Source organism: Pezoporus occidentalis, unplaced genomic scaffold, assembly GCF_034315485.1.
Source record: "Pezoporus occidentalis ecotype Australia unplaced genomic scaffold, CSIRO_AGI_Poc_V1 ctg221, whole genome shotgun sequence".
Classification (NCBI taxonomy): Eukaryota; Metazoa; Chordata; class Aves; order Psittaciformes; family Psittacidae; genus Pezoporus; species Pezoporus occidentalis.
Genome location: NW_026914084.1, coordinates 1005953 through 1024175, shown reverse-complemented (window position 1 = coordinate 1024175; position 18223 = coordinate 1005953). Strand labels below are relative to the sequence as shown.

General features: G+C 53.1%; 1 protein-coding gene across 1 annotated transcript; it reads right to left on the bottom strand.

Moving 5' to 3' along the window:
- Nucleotides 1-285: 285 nt before the first annotated feature.
- Nucleotides 286-17390, bottom strand: PDGFB (platelet derived growth factor subunit B). The gene is made up of 7 exons (XM_062620497.1): nt 16386-17390; nt 9999-10095; nt 6767-6850; nt 6109-6314; nt 4237-4378; nt 3675-3844; nt 286-2446 (listed from the first exon to the last, which is right to left on the bottom strand). Exons 1-6 carry the CDS (start codon nt 16473-16475, stop codon nt 3708-3710), a joined length of 756 nt encoding a protein of 251 aa, XP_062476481.1. The 5' UTR covers nt 16476-17390; the 3' UTR covers nt 286-2446; nt 3675-3707.
- Nucleotides 17391-18223: the final 833 nt, after the last annotated feature.

The following is an 18223-nucleotide window of genomic DNA, read 5'->3' as shown; positions in this document are numbered from 1 at the left end:
AATAGAGCAGTGAAGGAGAAGGGGTCCAATTCAAGACAAAACCCCCAGCGCCTGAGTTGTTTCAAACCAGCCCAAGAGCTGGGTGATGGGCAGGAAGGAGGAGCACAGCACCGCTGGCTGCGGGCTCCCAGGGCTTTCCCAGCTTTGGCTGCTTCTCTCTGCCATCTCTGCAATAAGCATCCTGAAAATGAAACTGGAGGCCCTGGGAATCCCACTCTGCGCCCTGGGGAGCTGGTTTAGCCTCTGCATTTCATTCAGCATGCAAAAGAAAGAAAGAACGTCGTCTGAGAGGTGGTTTCCTTTTTTGTTTCCTTTTTTTTTCTTTTTTTTTTACAACTTTAAATACAGCACTGAGTATAAATTAATCTTACATTAAAAAAGGGGGGGGGGAATCAAAATAAAATAAAACCTTACCATCTTTACAAACCAAAGGAAACATTTTGGAACAGGAAAACAAAGTGTCATAAGACTTCAGGGCTTGGGGATGGAGGAAGGGAGCAACGTGCCGCATTGGCGAGATGCGCTGAGAAGTGCTCTGGGCTTGCAGGAGGCGAGGGCTGGGTGACCTGTAACAGCTCCCAGGTTGTGGCTTCTCCTCCTTGCCCGGGGCTTTGCCTGGGTGTGCGGGAGAAGTGGCTGGAGCAGGAGGGGCAAGGGCTGCCACCGGAGCTGTGGGCAGGCAATTCTTCATGTCTAACTGCAGCGCCCAGCACAGCACAATCCAAGACTGGGTTTCTGCGGTAGTGCTGGAAATTCCCATCCCACATAACATGTCTGCTAACAGTGACTACCAGGTGTGCAGAAATAGCCCTTGTCCCCAGTGTCCTCCTCCCTCCTCTGGAGCAGGCAGTGGCGCAGGAGGGACTCTACAACTGACCCTCCTGCTGTTTTCTGAGTCCTCCTCACTTAGAAGAGCTCGTTTCTCTCTCAGATGGCTGCTGCCAACTGCAAAGACCATCCTCATTTGTTTCTCAATACCTACATAGAGCTGCCCACATCTCGGACAAACTTCCAAGCTAGGTGGGAACATCGAACAGGCAAAAATCCAGAAGGAATTTGAGAAGGAAGATGGGAGATACAGGGACACTGGCAGGGAGAGAGCAGGGGAGGCACGGTGTGCAGGACACCCATGAAGGGGTTAAAAACCTCGGGGGAATGACATGATGCTGCTCTCAGGACCACAGAACAGGCAAGGACAGCTCACTGAGATTAAGTCATGCTTCTAAGTTTGGCTGTTGTTGGTCTCGTTGTGATGCCACTTCGCCTCCTGCAAGGAACTTGTGTTGAGGAGAGGGGGGGGTTGGTGCAGAGGGAGAGAAAAGGGCAATGAGAGATCAGATGATGCCTCTGCCTGTCCCGTCCCAGCCCTTGCAGGCACGTTGCAGTAACAGCATGCTTTCCTGCCAGCCCAGCCAAGCCGCTGTGCGTGCCTCTGAGCTTCCTGCCGCTGGGGAATAAAATCCGCTGAAGAACATATATATATATATTTATATATGTATGTATAAATACACATACACACATACACACGCACGCACACGTATATATATATATATACACACACACACATGTACACACGCACACATACAGAGTGAATTGAAAAAATACTTTTAAAGTCCGAGCCTGGAAAGTTGAATTCTCCACCAGCATGTGCAAAGATGGGTCCCCTTTTGTCAGGGGCCTGCTGCTGTCCACTCCTTCCCCATGATCCAAACACCTTCCAGTCAGCACCAGGAGCCGGAGGGGAAAGGGAAGGGGGGAATGCTTTTGGCTTCTTTTGTTTTGCTTTGTGGTTCTTTTTGTGTTCTGTTCCCCGAGATGTTGTATATCTTAGTGGTTTTGGTTTTCCTTTTCTTAAAATAAAATATACACACGCACATTAAAAATATATAGATCTGTCCAGGTAGGGTGATAAAGTCCTTAGTGCATTTTCCATCATCGCAATCTGAGATATGCCTGTTTGCAAAATGAAGGTCCAGTGCAAGCGCTGATCTCAGCCAGGCCCCCCAGCCTTACCAGAAACACGAGGGAAAAGGAGAACATTCCCCTTCTGCCCTCTGTCCATGTGTTTTTCTCCTTCCCTCGGAAGAAATTGGACCCATTTTCCTTTTCGCATTTTCTATCCTGTCCTCTGGAGCGGGGAAGGCATTGTCCTGTCCTCATCGCATGTTGTGGCTGTCGGGGTTCATGGGTTTATCTGTACTTTGTTCTTTTCTCATATATATATATATAGATAGATAGATCTTGTTTGTCCTTGTTTGTGTGTGTAAAACTTTAAAATTATGCTAATAAATGAAAGAAGGGAGAGGCTTTGGTGGGAGAAGGTCCACTGCTGGAACGGGAAGCACCAATTGCCGTCTGAATCAGACGTCGAGGCAGACGGACAAAGAGGAAAAGTGATCACTCCAAGGACCCCATGGGGGCAATACAGCAAATATATTAAATAAACCTGGAAATGAAACAAAAACACGCGTTAAAACATGGAACCCTCTCCCCTCCAACTCCCCTTCTCTCCTGCTTTCTCCTCTGCATATTATTCTGTTGAAGCACCAGATTAGAAGCCCAGGAGGGCTTTTGACCATCTCTATTTTTCCTCCTGGACAGCTTGAGCCACAGCTGAGATTTGCCTGGATTTGCAACATGGGAACTTCGGGCTGTCCATGAGGATTCTGGGATAATCAGAGCCTTGTAGTGTTAAGTGTGGGAATACCAATCCTAAAGCACTGCCTGGCACCCTAGTCTCCTGAAATACCACATGTGGAAGCCCCTCTGTCCCCCCTCTTGAGGAGGCAAGGGGAAGTGAATGCGAAGCAAGTGGCCCAAGCTCATACAAGGATCTGTGGCAGAGCTGGAACTGCTGAGTCATGGGCTAGGGCTTTCCCTGTTAGGCTGTGCTGCCTCTCTGTAAATTCAGCCTCCTCCCTACGGCTGTGCCCTGGCTACTCTAGCCCTCTTTTCTGCTCCTTTCCCTCTCTCATAGGGAACCAGGGATTATTCTCCTTTCCCATGTACCAGTGACATTCTTCTAGTGACGAAGGAATTACTCCTGTTTACACAAGTCAGGGAGAGAAGAATCAGACCCTGGACTGACAAAGTCCAGATCTCTTGCCAGAGATTCCAGTTCTCCTTTCCCCTGGTATGACCTTTCTTATGCACACAGCCTTCCCGCTCGGAGAGAGAGGAACCAAAAGTGTTGCTGCTTTCCAGTCTTTCTGCCAACACAACTAATGAAATAAAAGGAAAAGGGATCCCCAGAGCAACATTAATTGTCTGCTTTCAACAGAGAATCAATAAAGAAAGGAGAACAGGAGTTGCTCCACAGAAGAGATGAATTACACGGACCCCAAGGGGATTTAGGTGTAGAGAGAAGTCAGCCTTGCAGGCTGCCTGTAAGGGAGGCAGGGGAAGGAGAGGGCAGGGCCTGAGAGCAAGTGTGGCTGCAGCATGATGCTTCCACCTCTCTTCTTTGCAAAGAGCCATAAAGCCATAAATAGGATGCACACGTTGGATCCCAGCCTAATCCTCCTCCCTCCTTTAAGCTGGGCTTTGTTGTGCCCAGGCCCTGCAGTAGCCCCACACTGAAAGCAGATAGTGCTGTAGGAAGGCTCTGAGATGCCTGGGCAGAGCTGTGTCCCAGGAGAACATCTCCCCTGACTGGAAAAGCAGCTTGCTGTTACCTGCCTTGTGCTTTCTCTCCCCTGCCAGCACTTCTATGCTATGAGGATTTCTTTCAGCACTTTCTTAGCGTTGACATGCTTGTACTTCTTATGTTTCCTCTTCTGTGCTGGCGGCCGGCGTACTCGCTGCCTCTGTGAGACAGCGGCTGTGGTGAACGACGGTGACAAGCCTGCCAAGACAAGGGGAGAATGTCTGTACAGAGAGGGGCAGGGCTCATGTTGAAATATCTTTCTCCACGAGATATCAATAAAGAGCTCTGCAACAGGAGGGCCACAAGGCCTCCTTCTGTTCTTCTGTCCCTTGTCCTCTGTTCTCCGCAGTCTGCTTCTCACTTTTCCCACAGTGCCCTTCCCGTCACCCCTCACCTTCCCCTCCTTCCTTTCCCTCAGTTTCAGCCCCTTGCTGGCAGGCACACATCCTGGGAAAGGTCCCTCAGCTGGTATAAACCAGCCCGTGGGACTCACTGGAGCTTAGCAGACTGAAACCAGTGGAGGGCTCTTTCCTCTCCCCCCCAGCCTCTTCTCACGCCTCCCTCCACTCTACCCATGCCAGGATCCTTACGTCTCTGTTCACGTGGCACTGGCCGGCTGTTCCTGGGGGGCGGACGGGACACAGCTTCACACCGACACTGCACATGGTCCTCCAAAGGCACAACGACTTTCCTGAAATTTGGCTTCCTCTGGACAAATTCGATCTTGTTCACCTATGTGGGAGAGAGAAGCAAGCAAGAGATTTATAGAACTTCAGCTCCCACTCTGGTAAAATAATCAGTGTCAGTGCACTTCACTACTGGCTTTCTTCCGAGAGGGTCAGAAGGCAGTTTATAGAGCACGGTTCAAACTCAGGGGTGGTGTGTATGGGAGCTAATTCTGCACACACCAGCGTAGAGCAGACCTAGACGAGACAAGTTTGGATGTGACTGGTTGTTCTCCCCTGTTCCTAACTATCGCCACTGCTTAAGCTGGATGACTGGTGGATCACCAGACAGACACATGGGACATGCAGAGCACGCCAGCCTGTTTCTGACAGATGTGATGGTGGGGACCGGGGGGCAACCAGAATTAACTCCCACAGGATCCTACAGGAAGGGCAAAAGGAGAAAAACTCAGGCCCGATGCAAGCAAGCGCAGCTTCACCAGTTCTGCTGAGGCCTGTCTGAATTTGTCTCACGCTCCTTAATAACTTGCAGGGCTGAAGGCCTCGGCTCCGTGTTTCACAGGAAAGGCAGTTCTCTGGAAATTCCCTCGGACTCTCCACCAGTGCTGACTCAGAGGACAGACTTCACTGCTCCACGTCCCACCACAGGGCACAAGCTTTCTAGGGGGTTCCTCCCACTGCAGGAGCAGGCGGGGCTGACCCCACTCAGCTTATCTGGTGAGACTGTGGTCCCTGAAGTGCTCCACGAGCTATAAATACTCGCTCTGAGATGGAATTCCTCAAACCCATTGCCCCCAGCAGTATCCCTCAGCCAGCGCAGAAGCAGCCAGGCCTGTTTATCTTTCCTTGAAAGCCCACTCCACACGCTTCAGACCACACGCTGCTCGCTAGACAAACACTTCCAGCCAAACAATAGAGAGACCTCTGTCCTCAAAGAAACCATTTCCAGGTCACTCTTTCAGGCTGCCTTTTGACCTCTCACTTGTTTTTTCCACAAAAACAACTCCTGCTCCCCCCCACATTTTTCCCTCAATCGGCCTGGCTTTTCTGAGAAAGGAATTTCCTGATGAAAAGGGCTGTGTGAATACAACCTCTCTCAGCCAACCTCTGCTGCCTGCCTGCCTGCCTGCCTGGGGGAGTCTCTTATGGCTCAGGCAGAGGATTAGTACGGGATGAATATTATTTTTAAACCAGCTGTCTGGGAGGAAACTGTGAGGAGATCACTGGTAGCTGTGAGGAGGGAAGGATCAGAGCAAGAGGTTAACTATCAGGTGTCTGCTTAGTGCTGGAGCGGGTCAGGAGGCAACCGTGGGGCTGAGAAAGAGGAGGAGCTGCTCCAGTGCATGTCTTGGGAAGAAGCTGCAGCAGCAGCAGGGGGATGGAGACTGAACTGCAAAGCCCTCCTCTTTCTGCATCAAAACCAGTTCCCACGAAGAAAGCATCCTGTTTCTTCTGCTCTAACACAGCAGACAAGGCTGCCTCGAGCCCCAGAAATAGCCACAGTGTGGAGCTGCATCTTGGGACGGTGCCCTGTAGCTCTGCTGTGGTGACAGTCCCCAGCTGCTGGACAGCACCAGCCCTCCCAGTGGCTGGCATGAGGGGATGTCACCCCGCACCAGAGGCTGCAGCGCTGCGTGGCTAATGCAGGAGATGTAACCACAGAAGCGGTGCAAGGGAACAGATATGTGAGCCTGAGACCCACACTGGTTTGGGTTTGGAGGATAAGGATGGAGGTGAGCTGCGAGAGGAGGGAGCAGCAAAAAGTGTCTCCCTTACCTGGACATGCCGCACACGAATCTGCATGGGGCGACACTGCACATTGCGGTTATTGCAACACCCGGAGCAGCGCTGCACCTCCACGCAGGGTGGCCACACCACGAAGTTGGCGTTGGTGCTGTCCACCATGTTGCGGGAGATCTCGAAGACCACGGTCCGTGTCTTGCACTCCGCAAGGACAGCCGGCTCTGCTGCTGCCAGAGCATCTGCGGGAGGCCCGGAGAAGAAGTGGGGATGAAACAGGCTTTGTTGCTGTTACCAGCCTGCTGCATCCACCTCTACTAGAAGGAAAAGACCACACATGGCTCTTACACATACACGTTCTCTCTCCCACTCCTCCAGTTCCCTCCCTGGACAGAGCTACACCTTGTGGAAGAGGCCCCAGTAGCTCAGCAGGAGATGACTCTTCCGTAGATAAAATCAGCACCAGCAGGATTTAAAGCAGAGCAGCTTGCAGAGCTCCAGACTCCCTCTCCTGCCCTCCTGGGGTGTAACACCCAGCTCCTACATGAGGCCCAGACCCTCCTTCTTGTCTGCCTACACATCCAGTCGCACTGTAACATCAAACACCACATGTGTATCTCAAGACATGCATCTGCATCCACCTACAGCTGCTCAGGTGAGTGCCCCAACAACCACAATGTGCACCCCAACTCACCTAGGCTTCGTCGCTCTCGAGACAGGACCATTGGGTTTTGACCAGGCTGAGTTGTACTCAGGTTCAGGCTCGAGCTATCTTGCTCTGCAAAGGGAAAGACACGACTTAATAGCACTGGGTAGAGGCAGAGGAAGACAGCAGGCACTTGTGCTCTACTCATCAGACAACATGTAGAGAAGTTAGGTAAGCCACAGCCCCAAGACGTCACACTAGGTGTAAATCCACCAGCAAGGTCACAGCTGTGCTGGGCATGGACACTCTCGGTTTGCACTTAGCTCAGACTGTCCAGCTCAAAGCAAGAAACGTATCATGAAAGAGGGATCCCAGTCAGGTCTGGGAGAGGAAAACTCCAGCCCAAGTATGCCATGCTCTATGGCAGGACTTATCTGGTGTCAGAGAGGAGTAGCAGAGGGATTCGGATCAGCTGGCTGAGACGAGGATACAGCAAGGAGGATCAAAGATTAGATGGGACCAGCTGAAAGGTTGGTGTGTGACACTGGGGTACCTTGCTGGCATGGCTTGGGACTGGGAGAGTTGGGGGGTAAAAGGGGAAGTGAAGGGGATGACGGATGAGAGGTGGGGCTCTTGCTTTTTCTCTCCCAACCCACCACAGCTGCTCTAGGTCAGGGTCACTTTTATGAGAGAAGAACTGAAAAATAAAGTTAAAATTACTTCCCCCACCACCACCACTCTAAGGTAAGCTGCAGGATCTGGAGGTAGTTTAGTCAGTGATGGGACAGGAAGACCGATAGCATTCAGGCCAGTCCTGAGCAGTTCCCTCCCACCCCACTGCTTTTTCCCATAGGAAGCGGTGAATAGAGAAATGCCCATAATCCCCATGGAGCACTCCAACACACAGCCCCTCCTGAGCTCCAGACAATGGCTGCACTCAGAGATAGCTCCCACCCAGCCACAGTTCTTTCCTTCTCTGACCTGCTTTAGCAGCTGAAGGAAGCTGAATGGACGTCAGCATCAAGGGAGCAATTTTCTTAAAGGGAATATGGGGCCAGTGGAAGATCTCTGTTTATCAGATGTGTGCTGGAGCAGACTTCCCATACCTATCATGTCCCATTCCTCTTCCTCAGCCCTTCCCTAGTGCAGCTTCTTATAAGGGGGAGCAGAGACTTTGCTGTCCACTCAGCTCTGAAGCAATTGCTGAAGGATTTGGGATGAGTGCACAGGGGCTGTATTCACAAGGCAGAAATCATGTGCATGAGCACATCTACACATGAGGTGGACAGACAGACACCCTTTAAAGCAGCTGGAGAGGTATGATCAGATCTAGGACACCATTCATCTTGCCCTGAGGCAGACACCCAAAATGAGATCTGATGGATCATACACTAGAAGGGCAGTAGTTCTCTAGGGGCTACGGAGGCTGTCTGGATGACTGGCTTAGATGGGCTTGCATGCTTCTAGGGCAGCCACATTTAAGGGTGATGAGCCCCACTCTACACTCCTCTGTTGATGGGTCTACAGCAGTGTCTAAGGACAGAAGAGCTCATCTGCCTTCTGGGGTTACCTAGTCCTGGCTCCCTGTGCAGGCAGTGGAGGACAGCAGCTATGACACACACAGGGTGCCTTGACAGCACAGCGAGAAAATCCAGCCACTTTGGGATTGTTTTGCTAAGACACTAACTGCACACAGGGCAAGCAAGTGGTGATGCCCCTTGGTCACTACCTGGGAGCAGATGAAAGCCAAAGGGTGCAACAAAGAGGCAGCTTCACAGCATCATTTATTTTCTGTTTCCCTGACCAGCCTTTTCCATCTGGGCCCTGAAGTGAAACCAGTGGCTCAAAGCTCTTCAGCCTTCTCCCAGTCCAAGAAGAGAAGCCCATTTTATTTCTTCATTCTGATGGTGATTGGTAACCGCAATGGAGACGTATCTGTTCCTTAGACACCGGGACATGACAGACTGCACGCATCTTCTCAGCCGCTCCTTCCCTACTCTGCCTGGCATTTCATCAAACGAGGGTGGGGGCTGCCTTTTGTGCACAAGTTGAGTTGATGAGAGGAGGGAGAGGGGGGAAAACAGCAACAACTGTTGACTTGAAACAAATCTCCTATTGAAAACCAGGTCCCTCCCTCCCTCTTCCAGGTTGTCCTTCTACTACACCCCAGGTCAGCGCTGAAGACAGTTGGGGTGGAGGGGACCAGCCTAGGACAATCCAGCACAGCTAATTTTGGAAATTGCCCCATTGTGTGGCTCGTGGACGAGGAGGAGGGAACTGGTGAGGGCAGGGAGCGGCCGTGGCTGTGGTGGGGAGCCTCGTTGCCTCTTTCTAAGGCAAACAATAGCTGAATGCAGCTGGTGCCCTCCCCCTTGCTTTCCCCCCCCTGCCCCTCCAGGGCCGTTTTGAAAGGCAGCGGGAATGCTTTTGAGACTGCGCCAGTGGTTGGACTGGCATAGGAAACAAAAGCAGGAAATTCTGTTCCCCCGTAGATAGTGTCTCGGCAAGGATTACAAAGCTCCAAACAGACAAAACACGAGAGAGAAGGAGAGCTGGGGGGGGCCGGGGGCCGACGGGCGGGAGTAGGGTTAGAATAGAAAGGAATTTGCTCTGAAGAGACCGTTTATAAATAAATTCCTGGGCCAGCCCAGCCGCTGCAGCGTGTGCTCCAATTCCCACACGTGCCGACCCCTCTGCGCTCCACTGCTCCTGCCACTCGCTGCACTCAGCCCTGCCCAAGTGACCCAGAGGCACTGCAGACCCCACAACTCTTATCTGTGGGCAGAAGGGGACCGACGCTACCCTGAATTAGCCCCTTGTGCCATATCTCGCCCATGGACACGTGCTCTGACATGCTCGTCCTAAGAGCTTCTGGGAGCCTATGGCCTTTTGTGGATGCTAACCCTGGACACCCACTCAGCCCTTTGCTCCTCTATCACCCTATTTCTACCTCCCATTTCTCTAACTCCTAAACTGATGCTTGGCTAATTCAAGCTCTGATGCTAGCTCATCTCCCAGGGTGAAAAGTGCTGACCTCAGTTCCTGGCACTCACCATGCCCATCTCCTACCGCTTTTGGAAGCCAGTGTCCCTCGATGCGCCAAGCAGTTAGGAGATCTAGAAGAGCTCCTAGTTGCCTAATTCCCACAGGTTATTGGGGGTTTTGGCTCCTGAATGGTTCCTATATTTATAGTGATGTCTGATGAAAACAGACTACCCCCTCCCTCCCCACCAAAGAGTTAAGAAAAAATAGAGGAGTGTTTGGTGAAGAGGAGATTTACCTACGGAGTCTATCCGCAGGGCGCGCTGGAGGTCGCTGATGGAGCGCAATGAGCTGTCACCCAAAATCTCATAAATGTCTTCAGGTATGGGGTCCCCCTGACAGATGACAAAGAGGAAAGAAGGTGAGAAACAAGCATTAAAGAGGCAACCTGCGAATACTTACTGTGTCATGGAGCAGGAGCTAGGGGAATCGAAGGAGCATGGGGGAGGCATGACAGAACCAAAGACATGCCCACATAAAGGCACAAGCCTGAAACCTGAGCAAGAGCAAAAGCCCCTGTCACTGACTCCCACAAAGTGTTTGGGTGACTGACAAAGCCCAGAAATGCCCAGGCTGTGCAGCAGAGCCCCAAACGCTGTGCAAGCAGCCAGCAAGGCTTCCTTCTCCGGTGCTGTATGGCTTCTCCAGGTGGCCTCTCATTCCTGCTGCTTGCAGTAAAGGCGTTTTAACAGACTTCCCTTACATTATCTGATAAAAGCTTCCCAATATTTCCCTCCGTTATGAAACTCCCTAATGGGCTTTGTCAGATATGGGGTGTATGTGCGTGTGCTTGCGCGTGTGTTTTCAAACCACAGTGGCCCAATAATATACACCATTTGCATACTCTTCAGAAAGGAAAAAAAACAGATTGGGGTTGGAGGAGAAGACAGACATTTGCAGCTGAGGCTGCTCCGGTGTGAGCCTGTTTGAAACCACCAAGGCTGCAGGGAGGATATGAAAGGCTCTTTGAGGTGGTGGGCTGAGGAGCTCATTTGGATGAAGAAACACATGGGAGTCAGGATGTCATTGCGTGCCAGTGCCAAAAAAAACCTGAAGTAAGCAGGTTTGCAGACATCGGACGATGGGACAAATTCAGGGTTTGTGCAGGCAGGTGCAACGCCATCAATCTCTTGGGAATTTGACTCCGGCACTAGGCTTGTATGGGCCCTAGTGACAGCACTTCTCAAGACTACAAAGGAGCGGTGTGGGAAAGCAAGCACTGATTAAAATGTACTTCCGAAAGGCTAGAAAAAGAGACGAGGAAAGTACTGGCCAAAGTGTTTGCTTAGCTCCTCGCTCTCTTCATTCAGGGCTACTCATGCAGAAAAGCTGCTCTTTCAGCCGGGTGCTGGATGCCATCTGAGCCGCAGCCCTACACATGCCCCTGTAACTGAGAGGAGAATTTGGCCCGTGTGCTTGTGAAACGCAGGGATTTTCATGTGGGGTTTTTATGGGCAGTAAGTGGCATGTGTGTGGTCCTTTCTAGTGTACCGCTGTTCTCTCCCTGCCTGTGTTCACTGCAGAACATTTCCCTTCCACTTGGAGCCGAGGAAAACCCCCAGGCAGGTGGTTAAACACTGGCTTTTAAACCCTGAGGGCTTTAGCCTAAACCTGCAGCCACTTTTGCATGGTTGCTTGAGCCTGGCACCCTCCCACACGTGCCTGTCTCTTGGCCACCCGCCCTTCGCCTCTACTAATGGGGCAATAGGAGTGTCCTGCTAGCCCACCCGCTGATACTGTGACTTAAACTAGGACATGGTGCCTTGAAGGCTGCTGCAGCCTGAGTCACGGGGCAGACACCTGCTGGGATAGCCACAGAGCAGACAGCACTAGCATCTTAAACCTCCGCAGCGAGATCCACCAGAGAGCTCGAGTCAGAGCAAGCCTCTCTGCCCCGCTCCGTCCCTGTCACTGTCACATCTTGCCACAGATCTGGCTGTCCGCCTGCAGCAAAAAGCAGATTTCACATCCCCAGGCATCACTTCCTCAGTCTCTGAGGGAGAAGGGAGAGGCATCAGTGATGAATGCACAGCGAGAGAGACTTGTATAATTCAGGGATCACTGAATAGCTGCGAAATGAAGATGCCTTCTGACAACTCCTGCTGCGTGAGGAAGAGTGGGACCAACAGCCCAGTGCCAGAGAGGCTCTGCAGCACTTCCCTGCCTTGTGCCACACACGTTTACTGGAAAAGGGATCATTTGCAATTCCCAGGACTTGCAGCCAGAGCTCAGGGTTTTTACTGCCTGCACCTGTCAGCCAAATGCATTTGTGTGCGAATGCTGCTGTGCATGGATGCCCCTGGTCCTTCCTGACACTCAATCCGTGTAGGAAATGGAACTTTATTTTAAACTCCGGCACTCACTGGGGGAGATTATGGCAGGTGCTACGAGACTCGGTGACTCTGGAGGCGAGCTGGGAGGTGTCACCTTGCTCACAGAGCAGGCGGAACAGATAAGAATCGGGGATTGCAAATGCAGGCCCTCAAGAGCCGGATTGCTGAAGGCTGTCTGTAGGAATAAGCTCCACTCCCTGCTCACAGTAGCAGTTTTAGGTGCCAATTTTTTCTTGTTGCAGATACTACCAGCATGGCTGTGGTGTATCACCAGCCCACACAGCTCATCATCCCCAGGCTTTGCGAGGCAGCTCTGCCAGTGACAACCGCAAGTCTGTGAGGCTCCTTCCTTTCCTCTTGTGCCGCAGAACCGTGCCCAAGGCTGGCCTAAGAGGAGCTGCACAGACCTGAGCTGCATGGCTTGTCCTTGCTCCCTTTGGGGTCTCTGATGGGAACAGCCATGCCGCTGCCCCCCCCGCCCAGCCCTATGACCGGGAGGCTCTGAGATTGTGGGTACCGCACACACCCAGGCTTGGGGCACTTGGTGGGGGTGCCATACAGGGACACAGAGGTCCCTCAGCCACCCATGGGGTGAGAAGGTGGAGGAGCATTGCAGGAGGTGGGATCCCCAACAGACCAGCCCAAGCAGCTGGTGCCTTTCCTGCTTAGCAGCTCCTCTGGAGTTATTTGTCTAACACAGGTTAACAATCTCTCCTTTTTTACTGCACGGCACATCAAAGAAGACTTTTGTCTCAATGGACTCCTGGCTGGCTTTCAAGTGCCCCAAGGCCTGGCCTCATAGTCCCACAAGGCCCTGAATTCCTATAAGAAAGTAAGTTTGTTCTTCCCTCTCTCCCTCCCTCCCTCCCTCTGCCTCAATGCAGTGTGGTTTGCTGGCTCTGCACCAAACCACAGGGTCACCCCGCATTCTGCCAGACCCTGGCAGGGATGTCCCCATCCCTTCTCCCAGCTGCTGGCGCTTGGGGAGTGAGACCCACAGCACACAAGGCTGCAGGGGCCCTGCCTATGCTGCACTGTAGCTGGGACACCAGGGCCTCTCGGTGCATTGGCTTTGCCTCCCTCCTCTCAGACATCAGCAGTAAACCAATGCATGTGAAGCAATGCCCTTCAAACAGGAGGCACACACAGACACTTTCTCCCAAAATCAGCCTCCTCCTTTACCCCACCACCCCTGTGCCTCTGGAGCTTTCTGCCAACACATGCTGTTGAGGACCAGGGATGCTGCAGCAGCGATGAGCTGCTGCCAAGGTGGCGCAGGGAGTAAGCAGGGCTGTGCTTGGGTCCTCCCTCCAGCTACTCACAGGCTTGCACAAGCAGACACAGAGGAGGAGGGAGCAAAGATTGTGCAACTGGCAGGGAAGGTAAGACCTTCAGGGCTCAAAGAAACCAGCCAAGCATACTCCTGAGGTGAGGACTTCTCCAGTCCGCTTTTTCGAAGTGATGTGTCTAACACACCCACCTCTGACTGCACCCAGAAGGACAGAAGGGTAGCAGCGGCACCAGTCTCCTCTGCCCAGCGGAGAAGGACTTTCTCAAGCACCTCCACACTGACCGTGGTAAGGGATCTCGGCAGCAGGGTGATCAGCCAGGCAAAAAACCCCAACCCAAACAAACAGCATTTTTTAATTCCCTCTGAAGCTGATGTGAGGACCCCGAGGGGAGACTCCACTGCATTCCATGGCAGGACTGGCAGTACCTGCCATCAGCCTGCTGAAGCCCAGAGGCTCTTGCTCCCCTGGCACAGGGCTTACATCCTTCCATCACCACTCTCAGCTACAGGGGCACTCTGACATCGACCGGATAGAGGCATAACCCTCCTCACATAAGCCCCTTCCACATGGGATGGTGGCTTACGTCTTCCTCCCTTAGAAGAATCAAACTTAATGTTTGATCTTGCCCACGATGCTCAAACACAGCCAGGCCTACCCACCCTTTTCCCATTTCAAAGGGGGCTCCGCTGCTCCACCCTGCTCCTCCACACACCCCCAGCACCTCCCCTGCGAGGGCTGGAGGCATTTCCACCTCCAGGGCCCGTTGTCTACCAGCAGCACTGGAGACAGCACAGAAACCACTGCCATTCCCTCCTGCTGCTGCGCATCAGCTGACAGTGAGAGGGAGGCAGGGAGGACTCTCCCGGCTCCTTCCAGGAGCTCACCCCACACATGTCATCCATCCGGGCTTACACTGCTTTTTCCTTGTCACAGCCTTATGCTAGGAAGAATCAGGAAGTGCCACAGAGCGTTGCATCGGGAAGACGTGGTGGGGAGCTGGGCCGAGGTTATAAGCAAGCACCCAGCCGCACCCCATTCCTCGGGAATTCCAGAAAGCCCTGCCAGTGGGGCTTCACCCCAGCACAACACACTGGGCTCAGCCCAGCTCTGTAAATGTTGCAAGGCAACTATTAGAGCCCGTGGGGCAAATGCAAATTGGTTTAGCATCCTCACTTCCCAACTGGCAAATACCTTCCCGCTGAGGCTTGTACTCCCTCCGGCTGGAAGAGCTCCAGGGCCCTGCAGCTCCAAACGGGTGTGATCGAAGAGGGAGAGGGACTCAGGAGGCTCCATCTCTTGGCTCAGGCCGCTGCTGCTTAGGGGGAGCTACTGTTCCCCATGCACCTTCTCCAGCATGGCACTAGAGGAGGTGCAAGCCCTATGCAGAGGATGCCTATGGGTCAGCCTCCCAGTAGAAGTCATGTATGCATCTGGTACAGAGGGTGCAATGCGTTACCTTCAGAGTAGATGTAGGGACTGATTGCAGGCAGAAGCATCTACCCAAGCAGAAACCTTCTTGGTTCTCTGGTTATAAAATGCTGAATATCATGATCCCTCCCATGGAACCTACAGCCAGAATTCCCAAACTATAACCCTAATAGGCTCTCATAGAGCTGTGCAGTCCTTCAATGTAATCATAGCACAGAAAAACAGCCCCCTGGGATCAGGCACTTCCATCGTCACCCTTCCTCAGCACCAACCATAGCTGATGTTTCATGCTGCATGGGAGAAAGAGATCTGAGCCACCCACAGAGGAAATACCATCCACTGCCCAAAACAAACATAACCACTGGGCAGCCCACAGCTCTAACTGCTTCCCTTTGTGGCTTGGGCAAGGGCAAAATGGGCCCTAAGGAGGTGATACGATGCTTCACACCCAATCCCTTCCCTGCCACCCCACAGAGGGCTGCACCCACCCACCCTGCCCGAAAATGAGGAAGGAAGAGAAAGAAATGATGCAAAGGGAGGAAAGTTTTAGTGGAAAGGTATTTTCCTGCCCTTGACAACCCCCAAGCTGCAGATCTAACCCATAGTTTCACCACCTTGGGTAGAGCTGGATGATCGGGGCTTTCTGATCCCTCCAAACTGCAAGCAATCGGGCAATAAAATGTGGCAGCACAGGATTGGGGGTCTTGGGGCTCCTTTTCCTCAACCATGGCTCAGGGTGAGGCTTTGACTTCCACACTGGGAGTCCAAAGAGGGTTGGGGTGCACATCCATCAGCCAAATCCACCACCTGGTCCCCACCCTGTGCCCAGCTCCCTCCTGAACAGAGCATGCAGGACAAAATGCTGGCGTGACTGTGCAAGCACAGGCAGCAGAGACACCCATCTCCTGCCTCTTCCCATGGCCACAGCTTGACACACACCTTACGGCGTAACCATGCCACCCGCGAGTCAGTTGTCTGTAGCCACCCCGTCCCCCACCTCGCCCCTTTCTCCATCAGCCCCTCGGCAATGGGTTTCACATGGTGACAACTGGGACTCGGTCTCTGCCTCACAAAACAACCCGAGGAGGTGAGAGGCGCGATGGCAGCGGAGCCACCGCCGGGCACCGTGCCCTGGAGTGACAGCCCCGGGGGAAGCCGCTTGAGGGGCAGGAGGCTCCCCGGCAGCACCCAGGGACCCGGCCTCCCCTTCCCCTCCAGTGTGGGGGGACATGCACGGGGTGGGCGTATTTCCACGTCCTGAGGGGACACCGCTCCTCCTGAGGGGGCAGCGCCGCCGCGGGGCTGGAAACCGGCCCAACGGTCGCTCCCCTCAGGGCCGGCTCTGCCCGCCATTAGCGCGCCCGCGCCCCTCAGCAGCCCTTCCCTCAGCGCGGGGCACGCAGCCGCCGCCCGCCCGGCCTCCGAGTCCCCGCCGCGCAGCTCCGCTCCCCGCCGGGGCTTCACCCCGCCGCACCTGCGGGTCGGGAGGCGCCGCCGCCGCCGGTCTCCCCCCGCCCAGCCCCGGCGCTGGCAGCTCGGCAGCACCGCCCGCTGCCCGCGATGGAAACTCACCTCCAGGCGGGCCAGGGGCAGGGAGAGGATGAACGCGAAGACCACGCCGAGATGCATGCCGACTTCAGGCCCCGCCGGCTGCGGGCACATGGACGGGGAGCCCCGGGAGGGAAGCGCTTCCCGCAGAGCCGCCCGGCCTCAGGCATCGAGGGCGCCGCGCGTTCCCATCTCCCCTCCGAGCCGGGCTGCTGCTGGTGGGAGAGTTGCGGGCGCCCTTGGAAGAGGAGGTGGTGGTGCTGGAGGGGGGAGGCAGAAGTGATTCTCGGTGACTCGCCTGCCTCGGTGCTATCTCATAAGCCCGGTGGAAGAGAAATGCAGTCCCTCGAAATGATCCGCATCCAGAGTCCGCGTCCCCCTTGCCGCGAGGGATGCTTCAGTATTGCCTTCTGCTAGGTGGTCCACATGCTGGTTTTCCTCTTGGTTGTCTTGCTTTTTAAAATGTATGTATGTAAAAGATCTTACATGCAGGCAACAATGGCTCAATGTTCTTAGAGAAAAAATACACAAAATACTAATTTAAGAAAAAGAAAAAAAACTTTCCAAAGTTTAGTGCGAAATCCAAAAAAAATTAAATCTTCCTTAAGGTGTCCTTCTCTTAAAATGCTCCTTTTCTTCCTCGCGCACACTTGCTTTTTAGTGAGAAGTTGCTCGCATACATTGAATTTCTTCTCCTTACATTAAGATGCTGGCTTGGGTGCCTTCTCGTTCAAAGTGTTGGCCGTTCGCTTGGACGTGAGGTTTGCTTTGGGTTTGGAGACAGGTGAGAGCAAATGTTTTCTCCCTGGGTTGCGTGTGTGTGTATGTGCAGGCACTGAGCCTTGACAAGCCTCAGAGCGGAGCTGCTGCTGCCTCCCGTGCTCTGTTGCAACAAGACAAGACAATAAAAAAGGAAAAGAAGCAGAAAAGGTAAAATTGACGGGGAGGCGAGTGAGCCGATGGGTCTTTATTTTAGTGTGCGAGCTGCAAGAGAGACTAAGCTGGCACTCGGGGCTGCTCCTTTTATAAGGAGAGAAGATGGGTGGAGCATAACTTGCCATCCTCCTCTTGGCTGGCTATCAAGGCGAAAATCTAGTGAGGGAGTAGCAGCCCATTGCTGACAAAATAAAAAGTGTGTTAATTTAAATGATAAATTAATTAAAAATGACTAATGTGGCAATAACCCGTGTAATGTGGCTTTAACATCGCGTGAGGAATGGGGACAGAAATTCCTTCCTCCTTAGGAAGAGATAAGAAGAGAGGAGTTCCCGGCATGGTAGTTTGTTATTCTTTTGGCCTCGGATTCTCACTGTTTCAAGGCGAGTGGAGCATTTCTCTCAGCTCCACTAGCCTTCTTCCCTGCCCTGCTGCACCACTACCTCCAGGGAGAGAAATGGCTTTAATACTTTAACATCTCTTTGTGTGCAGGGGGAAAGAAAAGAAAGGGCAGAGAAATTTAAACGTTGCTACAAGACAAGCTGGTGGTGCTCATGGCACTGGGAGGTATTTTGCAGCGTGATTATCTCCACAATATAATAAGCGTCTGAAGGGAAATTAAGCAAGCAGATATCTGCTGGAGAGTGGGGGGAGAGAGGTGCGGAGAGGAAGGCTGCTAACAGGTGAGTTCAAGAAAGAGTCATATCCTATGGAAAAAAACACCAGTGCGCACGCCCTGTCATGTACGTACAGGTGACCTCTTGGCATGGAGTTGCACACTTGCAAAGCACACTCCCGGCACAACCAGGAGGGGTTTCTGCACCATCTTTGTGCAGGCTCATATCCACCAATACATTCCTGCACCGTCATGCACCACAGGCACTCAGCAGGCGTTTGCTCTGAATCCCAAGCATCTTCCCTGCTTT